The 23,322-nt window shown below is 39.9% G+C and overlaps 1 protein-coding gene across 1 annotated transcript in view; it reads left to right on the top strand.

Annotated features, from left to right (window-relative positions):
• Positions 1 to 22,474, top strand: part of FHIT (fragile histidine triad diadenosine triphosphatase) — a 367,077-nt gene extending 344,603 nt beyond the window's left edge. The window contains exons 3-4 of the mRNA XM_031056313.1: positions 21,370 to 21,515; positions 22,394 to 22,474. Coding sequence (XP_030912173.1) covers positions 21,370 to 21,515; positions 22,394 to 22,474 — 227 coding nt within the window. The remainder of the gene's footprint in view (positions 1 to 21,369; positions 21,516 to 22,393) is intronic.
• Positions 22,475 to 23,322: the final 848 nt, after the last annotated feature.

Below are 23,322 nucleotides of genomic sequence, written 5' to 3' on the forward strand. Positions count from 1 at the left end.
TCAACATTAAGTGAAACCAAGCCTGTAGTAATTTTTAGGAACAGTGCATACCCAGTGAATTGTGAAAAATACAGGGATTAATATATAGGTCTTAAACCTTAGGGAAACACTTTGGACTTCTATAGGCAGCTTAATCTAATCTAAAGGGTGGGCATGGTTCTAAATGTATTTTCTAGTGAGCTCTGTGCTCCTGGAAGCAGTAGAGAAAATTGCTTGACTAATGGGATTAGCCAACCACATTCAAAGGTTTACAGTCCACTATGGAGCATCTAATTGAGTAAGATGGATATTTCTAATATTCATTGCTTTAATTTTTATGTTTTATTAAAGTATGAAAGGCTCAGTGCCTGCTTGTAAGATAGCTGGAAGGTCTCCTGAGAGAGGGATTGTTTAGGGTAAAATAAACCAGAAAGACAGTAAAAAGAGGCAGAGAAGAAAATGTTCTGAGAGCTTCTATTGTGCGAGGGATGTTTGTGCATCTATACAAATTACTCAACTGGACCATATTACCTTCCTGTGATGGTGTCATTGATGTGGGAGGAAATTGTGACTTAAGAAGCAAGAATAAAGGATTATGGAAATAATAACTGTGGTTAGAATTATCTGAAAATGCAGCTGGTTTTCCCTATTTGTGGCTGTTGTAGTGCTTGCAAGAAGACACAAAATGCAAGGACCACAGGCTGAACCTTCCTGTGCAGGATTCCAGCTGCTGTAGGAGTGGAAGCATGGTTCTCCTGTCCTATCTTCCTTCTCACCATGTCTTCTCTCTGCCCCTGGTGTCTGGACAAAATGGAGCTGTAAATGCATCTCTGTGTCCTTATTGCCTCTGGCCCAAGTGCCAGCTGGGCACGTAGGTGACAATGGTGACAAGGTGACAATGTCAGTGTTTCCCTGCAGGGTGTGGGACTGAGGGTGCCTGAAGCAGCCTGGCCCGAGGCCCCAGCACAGCTCAGCCAGGCTCCATGGCACTGATATCAGACTGATATCAAGTCCTGAAGTGTCAGACCCCCAGTCTGAGTCGCTTCAAGTCCTTTCCAGTCCAGTCAGCTGTCAAGGGACAGGGACAGCTGCGAGTAGAGAGAAGCAAACCCCAAATACAAACTGTTCCTCACTCCTGAGAGCAGCACCAGAGGGAATGAAGCGTTCGCACACGTGCAGGGGGATGGCCAGAACTGTGGGAAGTCATGGCAGCCTGCAGGGCAAGAGGAATTCCTTGCAATGAGCTCTATTTGAGCATTCCCAAATCTTGTGGGTGGAAGAGCCAGCCTGCTGTGTGTGCACTGAGGCACTTCTTGCTCAGCTCTGAACAAGCGAGGGAGAGGGCACAGAGAAATGTACATTTAACATCTCCAGGGGTACATTGTCCAAGTAAGGATTGAAATAAGCATGCTACAGGCCTTAGGAAATACAGAAAGAAACAGATTTGAACAAAATCTCTAAGATACTTATGCCATAAACACATAAGAAGTCGTCCTGATAATGAACATACAGAAGGTTGCAAAGATAGTGGGGAATTAACCCCATTAACTTGAAAGGGGAAACAAAAGCATGTGTCAATAAATATTTACTCTCCTTCTGGTATTTGAAAGTGTTCTTATGTGCAGAGCAAACTGAAATCTTTTCTGTGGCATTTTGTAAAAGTAATATTAATATTAACTTTGTGTCTTTGTTGCTTTATTTTATTTCTTTGAAACAAGTAGTAAATTTACCATTGCAAAAATGAGATTTTTTTTTTCAGTTGTAAAATTTATCTCAGCTCATTTGTCATGAAAATTTGCCCCTTAGGACTAGTTTGAACAGTATCCCAGGTGTTTAATGTTGTTCACCTAATGAAGGCACAACTCATGAAAACAACTATTGAACTGTGGTACACTTCATGAATACTGAGGAGGCATTCAATTTTAAAATGCATGTAGTGGTAACTGGGTCTATAAACTGCTGCTCCTGAAGCCTCAATGCTGGATGCATATTTCTCCAAATGAATGTCTTTCACTTGCATGTTTTTCTATTTACTGAAGCAGTTTGTAGATCTCCATTTAGCTTCATCAAGCTGCAGAGAGTACAATTATAATTAGTTTGGCCATGGAGGGCTTGGCAGATTTTTTTGTGAAATACTCTGCTTCATAACATGCCTTACTAGTCACATTTCTGTCCTCTTAAATAAGAGGAAATGAATCGTGGTTGGATGCAAATAATGTAGGAGAAGAGGTAGAGAGCAAAGAAAGAAGGCTTTTATATCCAGGTGTGAGGGCCTGCTGTGCCTCACACTTTGTTAAAAGAGCACACTGTGTGAAGAGGAGGCAGGGATATTGGGTGGATGAGGAGAAACCTGCTGAAATGTGTCCAAAAGGAGGTTGAAAAAAAGGAAAAGCCTGACCCAGTTGCACCCCTTAGAGAGGAAGGGAACCAAATAAAAGGATCTGTGTAGGCACTGAGCACCACAGGAGCAGCTTCTGCCAGGGCAGAACAGGAGATCTCCTGCACAAATGTGCCATTGAGACACTCCAGCAAAGCTGGAGGTTCTGGGAAGGGAGGGTGCCTGGAGTTCCTACCCTAGAGGATGTCTTGGGGTGAAGCTGCTGTTCAAATGAGATGTCACCCTTACTACAGGGGAGCTGCAGCTCTGTCAGTCATAGCCTGAAAACAGAAAGTCTGTATTCCAGAGAGCTGAAATGAAATAGCTGTCGTTGTCTGCCACCCTGATGACAAGCCCACTTTTCCTTTCTTTTTTCTTTTTTTTTTTAAGCTTCATTTTGCAGTGCCTGGCCCAAAGGCAGGGGGATTTTGCTCTCTTCTCTGAGCTGATGTTGCTTAGCTCTACTAAAAATGCGTATCAGCATTTGCCAGACGCAAATCATTGTTCTTGACAGATTATGCAACTTGGATTATAAAAATCCAATGTTTTTCTCTTTCTGTCTGAAAATTCGCAACTTGCCAGCATGGTGGGAGGCATTAATGTTCTCATTAAATTCTGAGAATTAAGCATATTTTCAAATTTAGGCTGGCTAAAAGTAAGGATTCTGTTCTGAGAAAAAATGGTTGATGTGCTTCTGTCTGTTGTTCTGAAATGGCTGTTGAGTTTCTCATTAAAAATCACCGTGTGTGTAACACAGCACAGAACAGTCAGGATGCTCATAGCAGGAGACAGGTCTCTGTGCAGAATTACCAGGCTCCAAATAAATGCTCAAATGCCCATATTTTTGACTGATCTGAGATCACTTTGAGTCTGGAATCTCAATTTTTCTTTTATTTTATTTTTAACTAGTAATTGTTTCGTAACCCTGAAAAACATTTACTTGTCAACCATCACTAACTGCATCAGAAAAATAAAAAAGAATGCCAGATAGCTCTATTCTTCAACTTTTACTGTATCCCAAAATAGCTCTAGACCTCATTCTGCTCTGTGATCTGCAGTGCACATCTTTGCTCTGATATGCTGCTCTCTGTCCTGTATTTTTAGGGAAAGCAGTGGGAGTTCAGAGTATGTGGGGCTGCAGAATCCTCGATCTTCCTTGCTGGCCTGAGACTAGGTTTTCTTTCTGTGATTGAAATGGATGTGCTGCTGTGATATTAAAAATGACTGTGAAAATTTTCATTCTTGTTGCAACCAGGTGGTCAGCATTTTGCATTTAGCCCTTTGTGTTTCCACTCAAAGAGCAAAGATGAACTCCTGATTCTGGGGATTTATTTAACTTTTGTTTTCATATTGAGAGCACTGCAGATTCACTACATGGTGTCACCTCTGCCATGATTCCTGTGGCTGAGATACAAGCAGATTTTTATTTAAAGAGCCTAAACTACCAGATTTGGTAAATGATGTGTCTCATGTATTGAAATGGTGAAAAGTGAAATGGTGAGCTGGTGAAGAAATCTTATTGGCACATCAAATTTCTCGGCTGTTTTGCTTGAAATCCAGACACTTAACATCATTTTAATGCAGTTTTTGTGTTTGAATTGATATAATAAATGTCAATGTTGAATAGCATAAGGTCATATTTTACTACTTTGACCACAAGTGCAATCTTCCAGGATTCAGTTTTATTACTATTATAACAGTCAAGCTGGAGAAGGTCACCAATATATCTTTCAATATGAAGTAACATATGAATGAATAGTTTATACCAACTTTATTCTCTGCAATGTGCTGTGAGCTCTATTGACAAGGACCTGCCTGGGATATATTCTCTGTAACTCTGGAGCTGCAGTAATTGTGTGTTGCTTATGATCATTAGGGCCTTAGTCTTTGCAAAGAAATCAACCTTTGAGGTTTGTACTCTGCTACTTCAAAAGAAAAAGGGCATTTTCTTCAGCAGTATAGATATTTACTCTGAAAAGCACAGCTATACACCACACAGCATGATGAAAATGATCCAGCTTTTGCATACATACACTTTGGTTGAACAACAACAGTCCCCAGCAGTGCCAGATTTCAAAGGTAATACATCAAGAGTGTGTATCAAAACCTCTGTGCACCCTCTCTGCTTATAAAGAGAAAGACTACACTGATCTTTAAAGCTGAAGTAATTGGACACCTACCTGCATATTTACATTGCCTGACATAGTGTTACAATTACTTTTTTTTGTGGATTCCATGGTGCATTTGTACAAGATGCAATAGATAGCCTTGATTTTTCCTTTGAGTGAAGGGCTCTGTTCCAAGTGAGGCCATCTCTGTTGCCCTCTGTGGAAGCTCCAGCACTACTGATTTTCTTCTGTTTGGGATTCATCCTGGTTGGTTTTTTAAAGAATTTTTAATGAATTTTTATCATGTGAGGATGAAATGCTACTCAACTTATTAACTTGTATATCTTACTTCCTTAGAGAAAAGTCACCAGTTTTTGTGGAGAGTGGAAAAAAATGAGGGGTTAAAAGGTTTAGCAACATCCAGTGCTGTACTGAATTATGTAAGGCAAAAATATTAAGTAATAATATTTTTCTTATTGCACATAGTCTGTTTGGGGATTATGTGCAGCAGGATGTATGGATCCCAGGCTCCTTTCTTTACTTTTTTGGGGGCTTTAAAGCATTCTAGTAGCTAAAAAAGTTGTTACTTTGGAAAACTTTTTTGCTTTTCTTTTACTTTTCTTTTTTTTAGCATCTCAAGGGTTAGCATTACTGAACAGTAAAACTATTTTGTAAAGCTGAAGTCCCCAAACTGTTTCTGCTTTGTGTGGTGTTGAGTGCACAACAAACAATATCAACTTGCTGCTCCTGCTGTCAGTCAAGATCTCCTATAGCTGTTGCAGAAGATTTGTGCATCCCATGCCAGAGGAACTGGGTTTCAAATCTTGTTTGACAGCTCTGGAGGAGCCTGTGCTGTGCATGTAGCTATTTTTGTGGTGAAAGCAACGTAATGTGGAATGTTAGATATTTCTGGTGGGTTTTTCTGTGGCTGGATTTGTGCTGTGAGCTCGCTGAGCCCTGTGAGGATACCCAAGGTGAGACACCCAAGGTGAGAGCTGCGTCCCACCGTGCTGCACCCTCCTGCCCTTGGCTCTGCTCCCTGGGCTTGGTCTCCTGTGGGCCAGCAGCACATCCAGCCCTGCCTGGGGCTCCCCTTGTTGTGCCCAGGCAGGGGAAGGGATCCCAATGCTCTCCCACCCACACAGGAGTAATGGGAGAATGGGGCTGCAAATGCCCCAGCTGCTCAGCCCAGCCTCTTCTCCATCAGTGCTAAGCCATGTTGCAGAAAAATATTTTTAAATCCTTCTCCTTGAAGAATCTGAATCAAGGTAAATAATTTTCCTGACATCTGCTTCCACAATGTTTTTCTTGCCATTATGTGCAGATCTATTCTATTGCATAGCACTTGCCAGCGTGGGAACATTTTGTGCTCTGATGTATTCAAAATTATGTTTAATGACTTTGGCCTTCACCTATTAGGGCTTTTATTTCTGAAAAATGTTTATAGCATGCAAACAGAGGTAGCAGGTGTGAACATGCAGTCACATAAGCTAAATCTCCAAGAGAGAGTTTTAGTTGTTGGTAAATTTTGGAAGTTTTGTGATAGATCAGTGGCAGTCTCAGAAATGTCATCCTCCAAAACACAAATGTGTGCCTATGTGAGTTAAGGCAAGAAAATAATTTTTAAAATTGTATTTTGAGATGTTCATTAGGAATCTCTTCTGCTTTGTTGAAACTGATTTCCTTTTGTCCTGTAGGTTGTCCTAGAGCACACTTGGGGAGATTGGAGATGTTTTGATATTGGAGTTCTGAACAAGGAAACATGCTATGAGTTTCAATGCACGTACACATCTATATATCTATAGCTTACACAAGTTTAAAGGAAATCAATCAGCAATTGACTATTGCAGAGTAGTGGTGATAGCATCTGGAAGTGGGGATAGTTTTCTAAGTCTGAGCAAGGTTTTGAATGTTCCACTACTTTTTGAGGGCAAAATAACTCAAGGAGGAAGCTTGAGTAATTGCAGGATTTCATTATTTTAGTATTTCTGTAAGTGCAGATGAAAATGCAGAGGTGTCATTTGTCACCAAATGTTTCCAAATCCAAAATCTGTAAGACAGAGTTGCTCTCAAGGCATTCTCTAAGTGGCCCCCATGGCTTTGACCTCTGTCTGCTCCTGTTGACCTTTAAAGTGTGCTGGAGCGCTCATCCCTTCCCTGGGCCTTGAGGAGGGAGGCATGGCTACCAAATGTAATTCCTGGTGCTTCTTTCCTGCTCAGTCCTTGCTGGTTGGAAGGCCTGGGTGAAACTGCTCGAGGGCAAACACACTGTTCTGAACAAACAGGAAGGAAATGAAAGCGTGTAAAGCAAAACGAGTCCGACCATTCTTTCTCAGCAGCAGAGTTTGCTCTTAGCTTTATTCAAACAGTGGTTCCCCATTCCTCCTCCCACTGGAAAACATTAAATTATTATAAGTGATACCGAGTGTTTCATGCATTTTGTAGCACCTCAGGTCACAGAGGTTGCAGTAAGTGCAGTGTTTTACTGCCAAGCTTGGGCCTCTTGATGTCTTGGCTGCTGCCACTGGAGGTTTAGGTGTCAGAATTGTGCTGCATGTGTGCTGCCAGCTCTGCCTGTGAGCACAAGCCACAGCTCCATCTCCCAGCCTCCTAATTGCCATTAAAGGAGACAGCAGCAACCTTGCAGCTGGCATCTCATTTCATCAAAGTAGTGATAAACTATATTCAAAAAATCCTTCTCTAACTTCAAAATCCTTTAGTTTTGGTGACAACTGTTGGGGTATATTTGCATACAAATCCTTTTCTTCCAGGAAAAGGCTGATTTTTTTTGTTGCTGCTATTGTTTTTTTAATGCTTTCTAAACATAGTTTGTCTGAAAGTTTTATGAGCCACTCCTCTTTTTTTTTCATACACAGCCTGATGTGCTGTCTGCTTCTGGAACAGAAGACACTGAAACAGCATTAAATTGCTTGTTGGTTCCTCTTTTGAGGACAGTCTAAGCATGTTTGGCTATAGAACAATTTCCCTTGTCTCTTACAATTCTTTGGCTTCTCATCTCCATTCATAACTTTGCTTATCTTGCACATATAAATTAGCAGTACAAATACAATTGAATCTGGCATCATGGCTGCAAATTTTAAAATTTTTCACTATGGGTTTAACTTTTTTTTCAAGTTTGGTTTAAAAGGGTGGGGGTTTTATTCATTAGCTTTCCATTCTAATCAACTGTCCTAAGAAAGTGGCAGTCAAATGGAAATTTTATTTACTCTTTCTGATGGGAAATATGGTTTAAGAGAGGTTAATTTTCTCCTACTGAAAATCTACCCTGTAGAAGCACTTTTATCTCTTGATGACTGGTTGCATGGCAAAAACATCTCAGCCTAATCTATCGTATTCTTGGAGACCATTTTATCTCCTCTGCAATCGAATTTGTCTGTAGTGGAACCAACATTCTTTTTATCACCCCAAGGTCTGATCTTCCAGCTTTCACCTTCAAAAGCACAGCCATCCTTAGTCAGACTGGTAGCTCAGAATGATTTATAACTGAGGAGAACTTTGAAGTTCCTATAAATAACCAAAAAAAAGCAGTGTTTTCTGCCTTTTTTAGTTATACTGCAGTTTGCTTGCTTATGCTTGGGCATCTCTTGTGTCTCCCATTCTCTATCAGTGACAAGCAGCCAGTAATGACTGTGCCACTAGTTTCTGAGTGGCCTGATAAGAATCCTAAGATAGTAATGTAAAGCCCAGGGAAAAATGATTCTCAAGTGATTTTCACACCAGTGGTAAGGATCAGCATGGGGCTGCATGTGAAATGCAGACACCACATTCAAGGGGACTCTGTAGAGAACATGTTTAATTTCCAGAGCATCAAGTCTGAGCATCACTTTTGCAAGACTGAGCTCTCCAGCTGCACACAGCCATCACTGACATGTTGGGAGGTTGCTGAGTGATTCACATCCAGCAGCTTAGCAAGGGGAGGCTGAACAAATGATACTGGAGATGCTTTCATTTGGAGGAATACCAAATGTTCCTGCTCTCTCAGCCCCTAGATATGGGATATCTACTTTGTGACCTTCAGAAAGAGAAAGAAATTCACATTTCTCAGCAAGATGGCTTTGATGGTGATCATAAACCCCCAAGATATGCTGTGTGCTTGTAATTTAAGGAAGAAACACAGAAATCTGGAAATTCATATGCAGATGCCTAATTCAACATCAATTTTCTCCCTCACATCCAGGATGCAGTTGGAATACTGTCATCTTTGTTGGATTTTTGTTTCAATTGTTTGGTTTTGGCATATATTTACTTTCTCTTTTAACACTGATAGCATGTCAGATTTAAACCGTTTTTTTTCCTTCCCTCCAGGGAACTGTCTACTGGAAATAAGTGCAGTGACATATTGCTGTTATCAGCTCGTATTATGGTAACACAGAGAGTTCCAAACCAAAGATCACAGCCCAAATCTTTGGGGATATGTAGAAATGCTGTGGAGCTCTAACAGCTACTCAGCTCTTGCTCCAGTGAGACTTTTAGGACTGGCATTAATTTGGAGTGCACAGGGATCTTGCAGGTTGTCCCACTATCTCCAGCAGTGGAAAGGGAAATATCCACTATTGAGAGTGAGGTAGGATGTAAGGTTTGAAGGGCCATAAAATCAGATGCTTCCCTTAATGGACATCAGCCTAAAGTAATGGAAACCTCACACTCTACAGCACTTATAGGGAGCTACATGCAATTATTGAGGTTCATATGGGTGTTTCCATCTGGAACTTGGCAATAAAGTGGAGAAGGGAGGAGAGAAAGGTTTGAGTCTCTGCAGAGCAGAAACCACAGTCGTATACACAGAAGAATTTACCTCTGCAAACATCCTTTCACACCCCTTGTATGGTTGATTTTTTTGTTGATCTCACACCTACAAGACATTCAGGGTCTCCCCTTGCTACTTGTGTGTTGGAGCATTTGTTTTTCCCAGAAGTGACCCTGTGCTAGGCATGAACATCCTTGGCTGCTTTCAGTAGTATCAACTTAGGAAGAAAACATCAGTGGCTTTTACAAGAAACTGATATCGTGCAGGAGACCATTTTTAGACTTGGCTCCTCAAGAATGTGTGCATTTCTGTGCCTCTCCACAAAGGCTGGTTGTGGCTGACACCAGCACAGGAGGATCTGCACCCAGCTGCTTTCCTGGAGGTGATGGACTCATGGAAGTGATGGGAGTGGAAATGCTCCTGTGGGCAGAAAGCCACGCCAGCTCCTGCTGCACAAGCCCTGAAGGGATTTTGTGCTGCATGTGATGGGGCTTGGCCCTTACAGAGGGCAGAGGAGAGGGGGGAGATGCCTTCCCCCCCATCTCCTCCATGAGCACCTGTTAAAGAGCTAAGCATACGCTGGTTCTGGATTTGCAAATCATTATAATGACAGACTGTGACAATAAAAAGAGCCATGAAAATAGATCATGTAAAGAAGTCCTGGATTAAAAATCCCCTGGTACACTGGGACATGATAAAACTCCACTAAGTCAATAATCTGTGCATTAAGAACTCCTCTGGTTATGTAAAGGAACTAAAACAGTCTGTTTTTCTCAGTGAGCCAGAGGAAGCAGTAGCTTGGGTATGTAATAGGATGATAAAGAGTGCTTGCTTTTCAGTAGCCCTTACAGTCTAACTTGATTTACAGATCAGATCTCTGCTGCTGACAGTAGAAAGACTGTAATGATGCCAATGACCGTGTCTAAGAGAGTCTCGGTTGTGTCTTTATTCCAAGTCCTCAGAAAGGAAATAATAAAAACAGATAATCACATTAAAGTAATGGTTTCAGATGACACTCACACAAAATAAGGTTATTCAGTTAAGCTGCTAGTTTGTCTTCTTCATTCCCGTGTTCTTGAATATTGCAGGAGTTCTGGATGAGAGTATGAATTTATGTACCGTGCATGGCGGAGCCATTCAGCAGAGCTGGGAACAATGTGCATTAATGACAATAATAGCATTAGAACAGCATCTACAGAGGCAATCATGACACAGAGCCCTGTTGTCCTTATCCAAGAGAGCTTATTATGCAAGTGAAAAACAGGAAGGAGACCTACTTTCTGATTCCCCCCTCCTTTATAGCTTTCATTGTCTCGGGCGCTTTGTAAGCTGTGTTTTAGCATCTCTGCTTGAGTTTTATTTTGTATTAAAAGGAGTGCTTTGTACAGATAGTTTCATGTTGAAGATGTACTCCACATCTGTTTTACATTTTCTCAGCCCTTAAGTATGACTTTCTCAAAACTGACTCCCCTGGCAGGTGAAGAAAAATGCACCTTTGGGAGCATTATGTCCTGACACACACCCTCTCTTTGAACCTTCTCATCGACACCAAGCTTTTTGTGTTAAAGCAGGTATGAAATAAGTTGTCAAAATTAAGTAGCTAAAGAATAGTGGCTTAAAATAATTTCTTTTCATGTTGAGCTGCCTCTTAGTCTCTGCTTAAATGCTACACAGGGTCTTTGATATTTCCACCCCACCTTTCTCTCTGCTGCAGCTGAGTGAGGGCTGATTCCCTGCTTAGCTGCGCTCGTGGTTTTAATCCCCAGAGATATAAACTACAGAAGAGACTATTGCTCTATCCCTTTTCCTTCTGAAGTACCTCTGTCAGCCCTCACTTGCTTTCCCTTGTTTACCCTTTCAGTGTCCTTGTCATGCAGCTATTAATGTTTGCAAGGGTCTCCTGATACACAGGGGGGTGTGTGTGCACCTGGGCTTCTCTGGCGAATGCTGCAGAACTCCTTTGGGTGTTAGCAGGGCTGCCCTCAGTAGTCCTGCTAAACAGCAAAGAACTTTACATTTACAAAGCCAGTAGTCAACTCTCTTTCTTGGACAGCAATTTCTGTACTACATCCACTTCAACAGTGCATTGGCCAATGCAGTAGAGATGCACATCCATTATCATGGACTTTGCAATTTTAAAATTCAAAGGAACTGATGAAAATACACTGGGACATTTATCACATCAAAGATGTGATATTGCAGAGCAGAGATATTATAGTTTGTCCTCTGTCATGCATATGTTGTGAATGGCTCTTTCACAAGGGAGACAGAAGATTCTGTCATTTTTTGACTGTTCCTAAAGATGCTGATGCTTTAACAAAGGGCTAAGCCATACCTGCAAGGGGTGTAGTAATTTAGGCTCCTCCTACTCTCATGGAATTGCTCCCTGGAACAGCATAGCCTATCCTGTTGCTTTAGATGCAATTTCAGTAACTAACTGTGTAAAATATGCCATAAACACTTCCAGTTTAAGGCAAACACAGCTCTCCATTGATTTTAATTGGAGAATTTTCTAAATGCTCTAACAGAACCAGGTGGAAAACCAATCCTAGAAATTAATGGGAATCAGGTGGTTTAGTCTATTTAAAAACTTTGAAAATCCCAGCATACATTACAATATTCTTTGAGGAATACTTAGTGTAAGATAGCCTGAATTATCCCAATTCAGTTTTCCAAAACTCCCTGTTATTCATGTTTCTCATTATCTATAAATTACATTCAAAATTACCTTCATTACCTGAAACCTTGGTTATCCAGACATATTTGTTGTCCCCTGTGATACCCTGGTAATTGATCTTGTACTGCATTGCTCCAGCTGATGCTTCAGTGGTTACAGAATGAAGGGACTGTTGGTCTGCCACGTGCTACTATAGGTTTGTCTTTCTCTGTGCTGCTCAGCATAAAGTTGGTGCAGAGCTACAAAGAGTACATGGAAAGCTCTTAATCGTCTGCATTGATAGTTATTTGGAGAAAGTAGAGCTGTTATCAACTTCTCCAGGTCTAACAGGACCTTCCTTGACTTAACTCTGGAGAAAACAGAAGAGGATGAAATGAAATTTCCTAAGTAGCAAAGGACTTCAACACTGCCAATAAAGATCTGGCTTTTCACAGTTCCAGATCCACTGGTTTACTCTGGTCAAACCAATTTGCCTTCAAAATTAGGTGAGAGAAATCCCAGGGAGATTCATCAATTTTTAATCTGATTAATTTACTATTGTCACCCACCATAGATGCCCAAAACAGAAAAAATATTGTACTTTCAAGTGCCATAGACAAAAATATCAATAACACTTATGATTTGTACAGAACTTTAATTCCCACATTATGTGGTAGCTTTCTACTATATAAAATCTTGTTTCCAGGAAAACTTATTGTCTGGTATATGGCACCCAATAAATTTCAAGAAAGTAAATTTGTCATAACTAATATTTAGTAATTAGTTATTCCCTCATTATAGCTCCTGAATCATGACCTAGAATATAGCTTCATAATGATCACATTAGTTTTTGAATATGATGGTGCTGCAGCCTTAATTAAGACCAAATGCTGAAGCATTTTCTCACAATATTCTCAGGTGGAGGGGTTGGATCACAAACTCGCTTTCTCTGTTTGAAATGAGGCATTGCAATGGCATGTTAAAATGTTGTAATTCCAGCAGGGTTATTTTGATAAATTGAATTTTTCTGGTGGTGCAGGTCATTTGGACAAGACTTGTAGCTGCTGAGTAGCTTTGCATGAATAAATCAGTTACTATGACAAATGCCATCACTCCAATATTTAGGCCAAAACCCTGCTTTTTGACAGTTGCACCCCAAATGTTGTTTGGTCTCTGCTGTCAGCTTTGGGTGTGGCTGTTTATTTCAGTGGTCTTGTACATTTATAGTTGCTATAGGGGCATTGATAGCTTCATGTAATTGTGACCAGTTTTGTCATCCATTTAGAAAAAAGATATATCAATTGGAGCAATGAAGATGTAGTTTTAGCTGGAATGGATTGCTGTACAGCAGGATTTCTTTACAGGATCCCAGAGCATCACAGCAGTTAGAGATGACATCCTTTATATTGGAATTTCTGCATTTCTGTGTTGGTCCCTGGTTATTTATTGCTTTTGGGCCTTCCAAGATCAGAAGCTTGGTGTGACTCTAAGAATGTGGTCATGATTCCTGTAACAAATGTAAGTTTAGATCTTGAGTAAATTTCCACCAAATGGGACTTGGATCAGAGGTGGTTTCTGAGCCACAAACTCACTGAGCTGCTCTCACTGTGGTTCCACTTTGGTACCTGCTCCTGCCCGAGGCTGTCCCCAAGGCCAGGAACCAGCAGAAAAGGACAAATCCTGCACTAAAATACCACTTGCTATGAGGAACTGAGCTTTTAGTTGACCTACTTGACATACCCTAAAGGCATTTAAAGGGAATATCAAATATATGAAAGACTTGTTTAAATGAAAAGTGAGCAGTTCTGAATCTCACATTTCCCCACTGTGGCCCTGTGTCTTGTGGAGTCACTGTACTTTGTGTAGCAGGACTTTGTACTTTGCTGTTCTATCTAGCAAGATTCAGACTATAACCCATATCTATATTTAAATTAATAAGCCATATCTATATTTAAATTAGATGTATTGAATTTTAAAAGTAATGTTTATTGTTCTTTTCTTGGAACTATTGCATGTTTCACTGACATGAAAAGGTATTTTAAGTCCTTTCAGTGGGGTGAGAAGATCAAGTAGAATAAAAACCCCTCTGTATAAAAGCTGCAATGTGGTCTTCAAAGAGTGTACTTCTCATAGCGTGGAGAGATCCATGTCAAAGATTTGCAATGATTGCTCTTTGTTCTAGTGGAACCACTAGTTCTCTGATATATTGCATAAATCTGATCTTCTGCATTAGTGTAAACATGTACTGAGCTGCCTTGTCAAGATCAAATTATTTAGATAATTTGTCTTATCTTTATGGCTTTTTTTATTAATGCTAATATGTGGCAGAGCAATATATTAAAAAAGTTGTATGTGGGTTTAATAGTCTGAAGCAATTTTTAAGTTTTTATTGTAACTTTATTGCATTTGCATTGGTTCTTAATCATCTTTATTGTTCAGAGTTGTTTTTTTCCCAAACTAGCAAACTCTGTGATGTACTACTATTTCCCATATTGTACCAAGGCACTCCTCTAACATATATTTAAATACAGTTCTACATGTAAAATCGATTAAAGAGTTCTCCTTCATGTTTTCCTATTATGAGATACTTACTCTTCATCCAAACACCTCTACAGAATTCCTCCCTAAAGTCAGTCCCTCCATCTTGCTGAATAAGGCTTGTTCTGGGCTGGGAGAAATGTCAGGTTTTGCATTGCTACAGGTTTATGGATGTCCTGATTCTGTGGGTTTACTGGGAACTGAATGGGTGCCTTGACATATTGTTGTAATGAAGCAAAATATGCATTTAATTAATTTCTAAGGGCTTTTTTGATGCCCTCTGTGTGTACATGCATGTGCTGTTTCAGTGTTCTCTTCCTTCTTAACTCCTCCTACAGGCAGCATCTGTGAAACCATTATTGTTTTCCTCACACAGAGAAATTGCTCCCATAGCCTTCAAAATTTGAAGAATCGTTCAAGGGCAGAAAAAAGATAAATGACTGGCAGTTGTTTTTCAGTTATATTAATTTTATTAGTCATGCATTCTCCTGTGTTTTTTCAGAGCTCTGGGACTTCTTTCTCTGAGCAATTAGAGCTTTTGAACAAAGAAAACTTCTGCTTAGATGCAATGATGAATTTAATACCCCTGCCCACACTCCTCAGCTGAATCTGGGGACATTGTGGTGAGTTTTAATACCTGAAGCTTTGTCTGTGTGATTCTCTCTGCTTGGGGCTCTTGATGCAAATTCATGTAAAACAGTGTAAGAAGAGAACAATCCCTCCCTCTGCCCCCCCACGGCGCATTATTTCTGCATTCCCATCAGCCTAGGGGTGTGCAGAAGGGTTCTTTCCTACAGATGCGTGAAAGTTGGAAATAATCATTTATTACAGTTTTCTGCCGCTGGTTCTTCCAGCCCCTGGAAGAACCCACCCCAAGGCAGTGCCCCAGCACAGAGCTCCCAGCACCCACCCCAAGGCAGTGCCCTCCCTGCTCAGTGAGGGCTGGGCTGGCCCCTGAGCAGCTCCTGAGGGACATCTCCCATCTCCATCAAGCTCTTCCTGCTGGTACCAAGAGATGGTGGCAGTATCTAATCTGCATCAATCCTAAAATGAGCACAGCCCCCATTTCCAAGGCAGGAGGAAATCCCTGTTGGGGGCTGCTCTGTGAGTGACTGGGGTGCTTTCAGCCTGGAGGGAGAGCACAGGCTGCTGTGCTTTAAGTCACTTACCTGAGTTTATGAAATGCATGCAGGAATATTAGCTCTCTATAGTTTGGGATAGTTTTTTAATGAAAACCAATTAGTCAAAACCAAAATATTAATGAAAAAGTAGTTTTCAAGGTGTTTCCCAAAATTAAATCATTAAGGAAAATTTTGAGTATTAACTAAAGCACTTTTTAGGTAAAAAAAATTTAGAATGCTAAAAATAGATATTTAAGACTGCTTAAACTTTTGGAGATTTTACTTTAAACTTTCAGAGATTTTATTTTGGAGATTTTGGGGTGTTTTGGTTGCTGTTGTTTGCTGTTTGGTTATGTGGTTGGCTGTTGTTTTGGTTTGCTGTTGTTTTTTTAGATGCTGACTCTTGCACTCCCTCTTGTGAGAGGGAAATATTTCTATTCTAATGAGAGCTATGAATTCCTGACTATGTGAAAATAAATAATTTTCCTAAGTTAAAAAATTTTATAACAAATGGTATAGAAAGCTAACAATATTGGTGAAACCCAGGAGCTTCATAAAGTAGCAATTACCCTTTCACTTTTAGATATTTTGCCTTTTTTCCCTTGTATTTTGTTCTTTTAAAGCCTCACATATTAAGAAAACCTGTCAATTTTAATGTTTTTAAGTGGTTCCTCAAAAATATAAAGAGAAAAAAAAGAACTTTATTCCTATTGTTAGAGTGTCAGTACCTGGAGAGCCTTTAATTTTTTCCTTTTTAAAGCTTTGAATTGTTCTGTTTGAAGTTCAAATTCAGGAATAAAACAAGAGTCAAAACTGAAAGTATGTTTCTATATAGCAAATTAATGGACTTAACCAGGAAAAAGCTGTGTTCAGCTCTAAAGCTTGTCACATAAAAGGAATTTTAACCTCTTTGGGATTTCTTTTTTTTGGCTTTCTTTCTTTTTTGACCCCCCCAAAGGCCATTTTTCCACCATTTCAGAACTACCTAACGTGTGTACCTTGATAGTTATGTGTGAAAATTTATAATAGGCACTTTGTGGGGTTGAGTGGAGTCCCATTGAAGTGAACAGAGAACTTGGCCTAGGCCTTAAATACACAATTACAATAATTTAAGCTTCTAAGTCAAAATCCATATAAAGCAAATAAAAATTACTGCTGAGCCTTTGAATTTCAGCCTTCACTCTGTGTGTATTAGTGGAAGGAAAATTACATTTGAAGTGGTCACCATGCAGATGCTGGCCAGGAATTTGATTTTCTTCTAGAATCTGATTCTTGTCTCTCTCATCAGCTCAAAGCCAGCGTGCAGTTAGCACGTGCTCACTTTTCAGTCATGCCCCAAAATCCCCAGGGTGAGCACATCCTTCAATCCACAAATCCAAGGGGGATTTTCCCAACACAGATTGATTTGTGTATGCATATTTAGGTGTTAGGGAGAGAAGTAAGGCCATTGAGAGACTTCTGCAAGATTTAGAGAGAGAAAGAGTTGTTATAGATTATAATAAGGTGTAAAGGTTTTTCACTCCCTAAAATGGAGAAGCTGACATATTAAATTGTATGTGCTCTGGTGATGTGGACTGACTCAGAGAACTTGAAGGAAATAACAGCTGTGCACATCAAAGCTTAAAAATAGAAACTTCATCAGTCAGTAGCAGTTCAGAATGAATGAAGAAATCAAAAAAAAAAATTAATTACAGTGCTTAGAGAAAGGAAAGCTAAAGTTCAAACTTTCTGAAGGCAGAATGCTGCCAGCAGTGCTGCAGCATGTCTGTGCTGGGTGGCAGCACCTTGTCCTGCTGAGCCACTGCTAAAGGGGGCTCTTGGACACACACAGGCACCTGTGGCCATTTCAGATAGCCCAGGAGGACTCAGGGGTCCCGCCTGAGTTATGATGCTTTGGTGTAGGGCATATGGGAGACTCCTGCCCTTCTGGAGTGGCAGCTGGATGCCCTGAGGCATCTCAGATGGCAGTAGATGCTTCTGTCTGAGGAGTAATTGCACATACACATAAGCACAGACTCACTTTCTCTCACATTTTAATACACAGTCACCTGAAGTGGTTTCATAGCAGGGTTTGCAGTGGGTTATTGTAGAAAGCAATGAACAGTTAATCCAATTTTAAACTTAGTAAGAATTCTGAGGTGAATAAAACAGGTGTACAGCTTAAAATCAAACCAGGAATAAAATAAAAAACTATCCTAGCATCAAAAACTTTAGTTAAAAACTATGATTTAAAGTTGCAGTGGATGGTTGTTTTCCTAATGACCTCGAATTCATGAATTCATTCTAACATTTTCCTTTTAATATATTCATAGTTAAATATAACTTGAATGTTGTCCTAATTACATTCTCATGTTAATGGAGCTCTGATTCAGAATTTCTATCATTATTCTTTGTAGAATTATTTTGAAATGATGGAAAGTTCAGAGAAGATGCTCCATTCTATGATTGTGCCTTTGAATTATTTATCAAATTCAAAGACAGGAATATAGCTAAAATCTAGTTTGAGTTGTAAATGAGTTTTGGTAATGTAAGGAGGAAGTGCAAGTCCTTTTTGAGACAGCATTAGGTGCTGCAGGAGCACTGGTGGCCCCACATGAGCAGAGATGTTCTTGGTTAATAAGAAACCTCCACTGCACCAGCTGGCAAGTGCTGTCTAAGCAGATAAGACAGATGATGTATGGAAGAGGAGAGACAAAGAGAGATACAGGGAAAGTGCAAAATGACAGTGCAGATTAGTGATAGAATTAAGAGAAAACCCGTCCTGTCGTGGCCAGAACCAGCCATCACTCCCTCTGCAATGTGCCATGGAAACAAAAGATTTCCCAAGAACTGTTTGCCTCGTGTTTTCCACAACCCATTGCAGTGGCAAACAGTACAGTGCTAACATCAGAGTGTAGGAACCAGCATTAATTCAAAACTTGTGGCCGTGGCCCTGAGCTAGGTAGAGAACAAACAATTGCTGGTGAGGCGTGTGTGAGTCTGAGAGGGTGAGACGCTGCTGGGGAAAACTCGAAAGGAGAAAAGGAAACTTGTCTTAATGTAAGCAGCAGTTTTGCTAGAGGTAAGTGAGAGGAAATTCTTCATTTATAAATGGTTCATTGAGCCATGATAATAAAGCAGTGCTGCAGAAGAAGGATAATTATCTACTTAAGTATCAGATGCCCTAAGGGTACAAGCTTCCCTTCTCTCCTTTGGAAAAACGAACTCAGATTAAACAAATGTCCTTTTTCCTGTTTTAGTGTTGACATGGATTTCCTTCCTATGAGTAAAATTAATTAGTTTTTCCATTCCTTTATTCCTGGTATGGAAATCAGGTCTGCCAATCAACTTTGCAGCTCTTCCCTTGGGCCCCAAGTTTAGCCAATAGCATTGTTTATGGATGTGCTCTGTACAATGCACTGGGAAGGCACAACTGAATTACAAGGGGTTTACTATACCTGGTAATTTACTAAGGGATGCAGTATTGCAGAACTAAAACCCCACAAAATGAGGGGTTTTGTATCCAGCCAGGATTGTTTTGTTTCCAAGTATCTGCTTTCTAAATATATTTTTCTCCTTTCTTAAATGTTAGTAACATAAGCTGTAACAAGCAAAAAGGAGAATAGGGGTGGCATAGCTGATTCTGTACTAAAAACCCCTGAGAGACAGATTTTCAAAGCAGATTAGCACCCACAGCTGGGACCATTCTTCTCCTGTTCTCTTGGGAGCTGCTACAGGTAGAGCTTGCTCAATTCTGCTCCCACTATAGCAAATATCCATTACAGACTTGTCTGTTCTCATCTGGATTTAGAAAAATGATCAAAACCTGCCACTACATCTTTACTTTGAGAAAATGTCTGGTTTTCTGTCCTATCAGAATGATAAGTGTGATTCTTATAATATAACCTTGGTGAATGTAAACATGACGTCTCTGTGCTTATGGAAATAATTGATCTTTCACATGTATTAATCTCTCCTTATTTCAAATGTCTCACATGGTTCTTGACAATCAGGTTGATGTAACCTTTTTGTGAACCTGTTAACTGCAGAGCAGCTCCTAGTTACCTTGCCTGGATTATAGAGAATATTCCTGAACACCTGCAGGCTTCAAGATGCAGTAAAAATAAAGATGACTGTAATACAATGGCATGGAACTTAATTTTCTTCAAATAGTCCTTTGAATACTTATTTTAATACTGGAAAAAATAATTTTCATAGCCTTTGGTCATGAAAGTTCAAGTGGTGTTAAAGGTTACTTTAAGGTCTTCAATCTGCAAATTCTATTCTGTAAGTCAGCAAAGAATCCTGTCTGCAGGGATTTGAAATGAGAATCAAGTACTTGCTTGTTGGATCTACACAACTGAGGCTCTGCTAAGAATTCTGGACCATATTAATAATGTTGCATAATTGACTTTCAAGTGAGGAATCATAGCAATTATTAATTACTGTGAACACAGCAGATCAGATGAGTGTGAGCAGCATCTGTGTACTTCCATTACTAACTTTATAGCTTCATTTCACTGACTCTCAAATCACAGTCACCAAGGTAGAATTAAATCAAAGTATATTTACAGGATTGTGAACACTGTGCTTTAAAGGAAATAGTCTTAATTATCTTAATGTATTTTTAAAAACACGTTATAGTTACAACAGGTGAGCATTCCTTGTGAATTGTAAATAATGTGTAGAAATAAGTGATCTGCTGCGATCAGCATAGTGCCAGCTTGTCATATTTAGGTGCCTAAAATTAGAGGTGTCAGATCAAGATTTTCAAAAATATGTATCACATATGGGGAAAAGCATTGTAAACTGCTGTCTCAGACAACACATCCAAAACCCTCTTAAATTTCTTTGGCTTTCCTCCATTTTTAATCACAAAAGAAAATGTCTTTCACAGGAGATAAATACCAGCATTTCTCCATTGAGATGGTAAATTTGAGTCTGTGAAAAATTTGCTTTCCCTTAAAGGTCTCAGTATAGTACAAGAGCATTATTAATTTTGCCCATATCTGAGAGGTTTGAGGAGAAGAACTCCGAACACAGCATCATATAATTCCCTGTAATTAGCCCTGTGTTTCTGATGCTCTTGCTGTGTCACCAGAGAGGAAGAGCTCAGGGGATTCAAGGGTGATCAGAACCAGGTTGCAGGCTGGGGATTGACACTGTTATCTCTCAGGGTCTCTAGCTGGTCAGAGTGACCCCGAGAAACATTAGAAAGTCTCTTTTCCCAGCCTGGTGGTCGAAGAAGGAGTCAGAGCTCTTCATTTCTCAGTCTCAAGGCAGTTTATTGTATCTTATCCATAAAATTCTTTCTCGGGCCCTGCCGAGGTCCACTCAGCAAGACAGTCAGAGGCACTCTGCCTGCCCCAGGGCAGTGTTATCTTTTTATACTCAAAACTACGTGTACAATATTTACAATAACTTTCCAATACCTATCATCTCTGTTAGACAGTGAGCTTCTACTCTAAACCAATCTAAAAGTGCCAACATCATAGCAGAAGATGGAGGCCAAGAAGAAAGAGAAAGGCTGGACATACTCAGATCGCTCCATCTTGCCCCCTGAACCTCCATTCTAAAAACCCCAAAAATCTATTTTTCCACTCTGTGATAAATTCACTATCCTTCTACTTAAACTTCTGTTGCTTGTAATTCTTTGTACAAGGTTGGTAATTGTTTTTTCCAAGGGCTAAATCAAAGGCACAGGGGTCTTGGGCTCTGTGCCGAGGTCTCTGAGCCCCCTGACAGGGTCTCGAGTCCTCCAGGGCAGCCAGAGGAACATCCTGGGTTCCCACAGTTCTGGTCCACTCAGATTTGTGTTTGAGCCTTGACACTGGCACCCTCAGATGTCCTTGTTTGTCCCCTGCGGCCGGTGGAGCGTTTCCGTGACCTGTGTCCCGAGGAAGTGGCTGATCTGTTCCGTACGGCACAAAGGGTCGGCAACGTGGTGGAGAAACACTTCTGTGGCACTTCACTCACCTTTTCCATCCAGGTTGGTAAACCAGGCAGCTAAGAAAGGTTTAATGGTTTGTTTTATCAAGCTTTCAGCCGTTTTCCCCAGTCCAATCACAAAAGGAACTTTAAGGGGCAATAAATGCAAAATAACAGCAATAACAGACAAGAAGCCAAATAACTGCATTGCAGTCTTCCAGATTTGCCATTGAGAAATCTAAGGAGGAAACCAGTGGGAAAGTGTGGTTAATTAATTACTGCAAAGCCTTGGATAAAGCCAGCAAACACTGTCAAATGCTGTGCTTGTTTGTGAGTATTTCAGGAAATATTCCTCTTTCAAAGAAGTGTTGGCAGGGTTGACCTCTAGAGAAGGCAGCCACAGCCCCTGTTCCACACACAACCCACTGCACATACTTGAGATAGGTGATCCCTCCTCACAGATGTTTATATGCAGCAGAGAGCTGTAGCCATGTAAATACATGATAAATTCTGACCTTTCAGTTGTTTGTGCTGGGTGTTTTTATACCAAAAATGAACTCTGTTTAAAGCAAACCAGGAGACTAAGCCCATTCATTAGAATCAGAATTTAAGCAAGCACAGTTTGATTAAATTCTTGCTTCCATGTGTGATTTTATGTTCACAAGGATCAGAAATCTATTGCTAGCTATTGAAAAACATAATCTGAAAAAATGAAAACTAGAAACTGTGTTTTTGTGATATGAGATAGTTTCCCTCTTTGCTGGGGTCTTATATGGAAAGGAGCTTTGTCCAAAGACTTAGTGTTGAATGGTCCGCAGGAAAAATATGCTAATTTAACAGACAGTGTAATTGATGTAAATGATTATTGAGTAAGATTTCTGAAATCCTGTGTGATCCTTGTTAGATCCTCTAACCTGAGACTTTTCCCTTTGCTTACAGGATGGCCCTGAAGCTGGACAAACAGTGAAGGTGAGTGCTTATTATGCAGAATACAAATTAAGACACAATTATAGGAACTAATAAAAGATCAAAGCTCGTCATCTGCAGTGCATTGCTGTAGTGTTACTTTATCCTTGAGATCAAAAAATCCCAATTGTACAATAGCAGTAAATACTTTTTATTGAAATTGCACAAGCTAATGTTTACACATTTGTTTCCTGGACAAAAATTTTCAATCAAGAAAATATCTTTACTAAGCTGCTGGGTGTATTTATGCAAGGAAAGCCTCATGAAAAAGGCATCTGGTTTTGTTTTTTGTTTGTTTTATGGAGAAAATATTGCCCTTCCATTCAGGATCTCTTTGTTTTTCTGTTTATTGCCTAATGAGTTGTAGCTAATTGTAGGAACAGTTAAACTGAACCACATTATGAAAATATACCTTTTGTCTATTCTATGTTTTCTCTCAGTCTATTCAAATCACATTCTTGTTACTGAAGTTCAAATGTAATGGGCCCAGTGAAGCTAAAAACCAGATTTTAAGTGTACTTCCAAAAAAAAAAAAAGGTGGGAGGGTGGAAGGGAGGAGAAGGATTTATGATTATATTCTCCACTTGAGTAATAACACAGATAACATCCAAGATGTCTCTCCAGCCATGTTTCACTGCCTCATAATGCAAATGCAATTGCATGTGTAGTTAGATGATATGCCTCAACGTTAGATAAAGACTATTTTTTACATTTGGAATCAGAGGAAAGTCAAATATAGCTATGGGTTAGCACTTTGTAAAATCAAATTAGATGTCTCAGAGAACCTGTTTGAGTTGATTAAGATAACTGCAACAACCAAATGATAGTGGATAGGAACATTTTACTTTTTTTTCAATTTGCTGAATTGACCTTATTTTTCCTTCTGCCTTTTGCTGCCTGCT

Source organism: Geospiza fortis, unplaced genomic scaffold (genome assembly GCF_000277835.1).
Source record: "Geospiza fortis unplaced genomic scaffold, GeoFor_1.0 scaffold70, whole genome shotgun sequence".
NCBI classification, from domain to species: Eukaryota; Metazoa; Chordata; class Aves; order Passeriformes; family Thraupidae; genus Geospiza; species Geospiza fortis.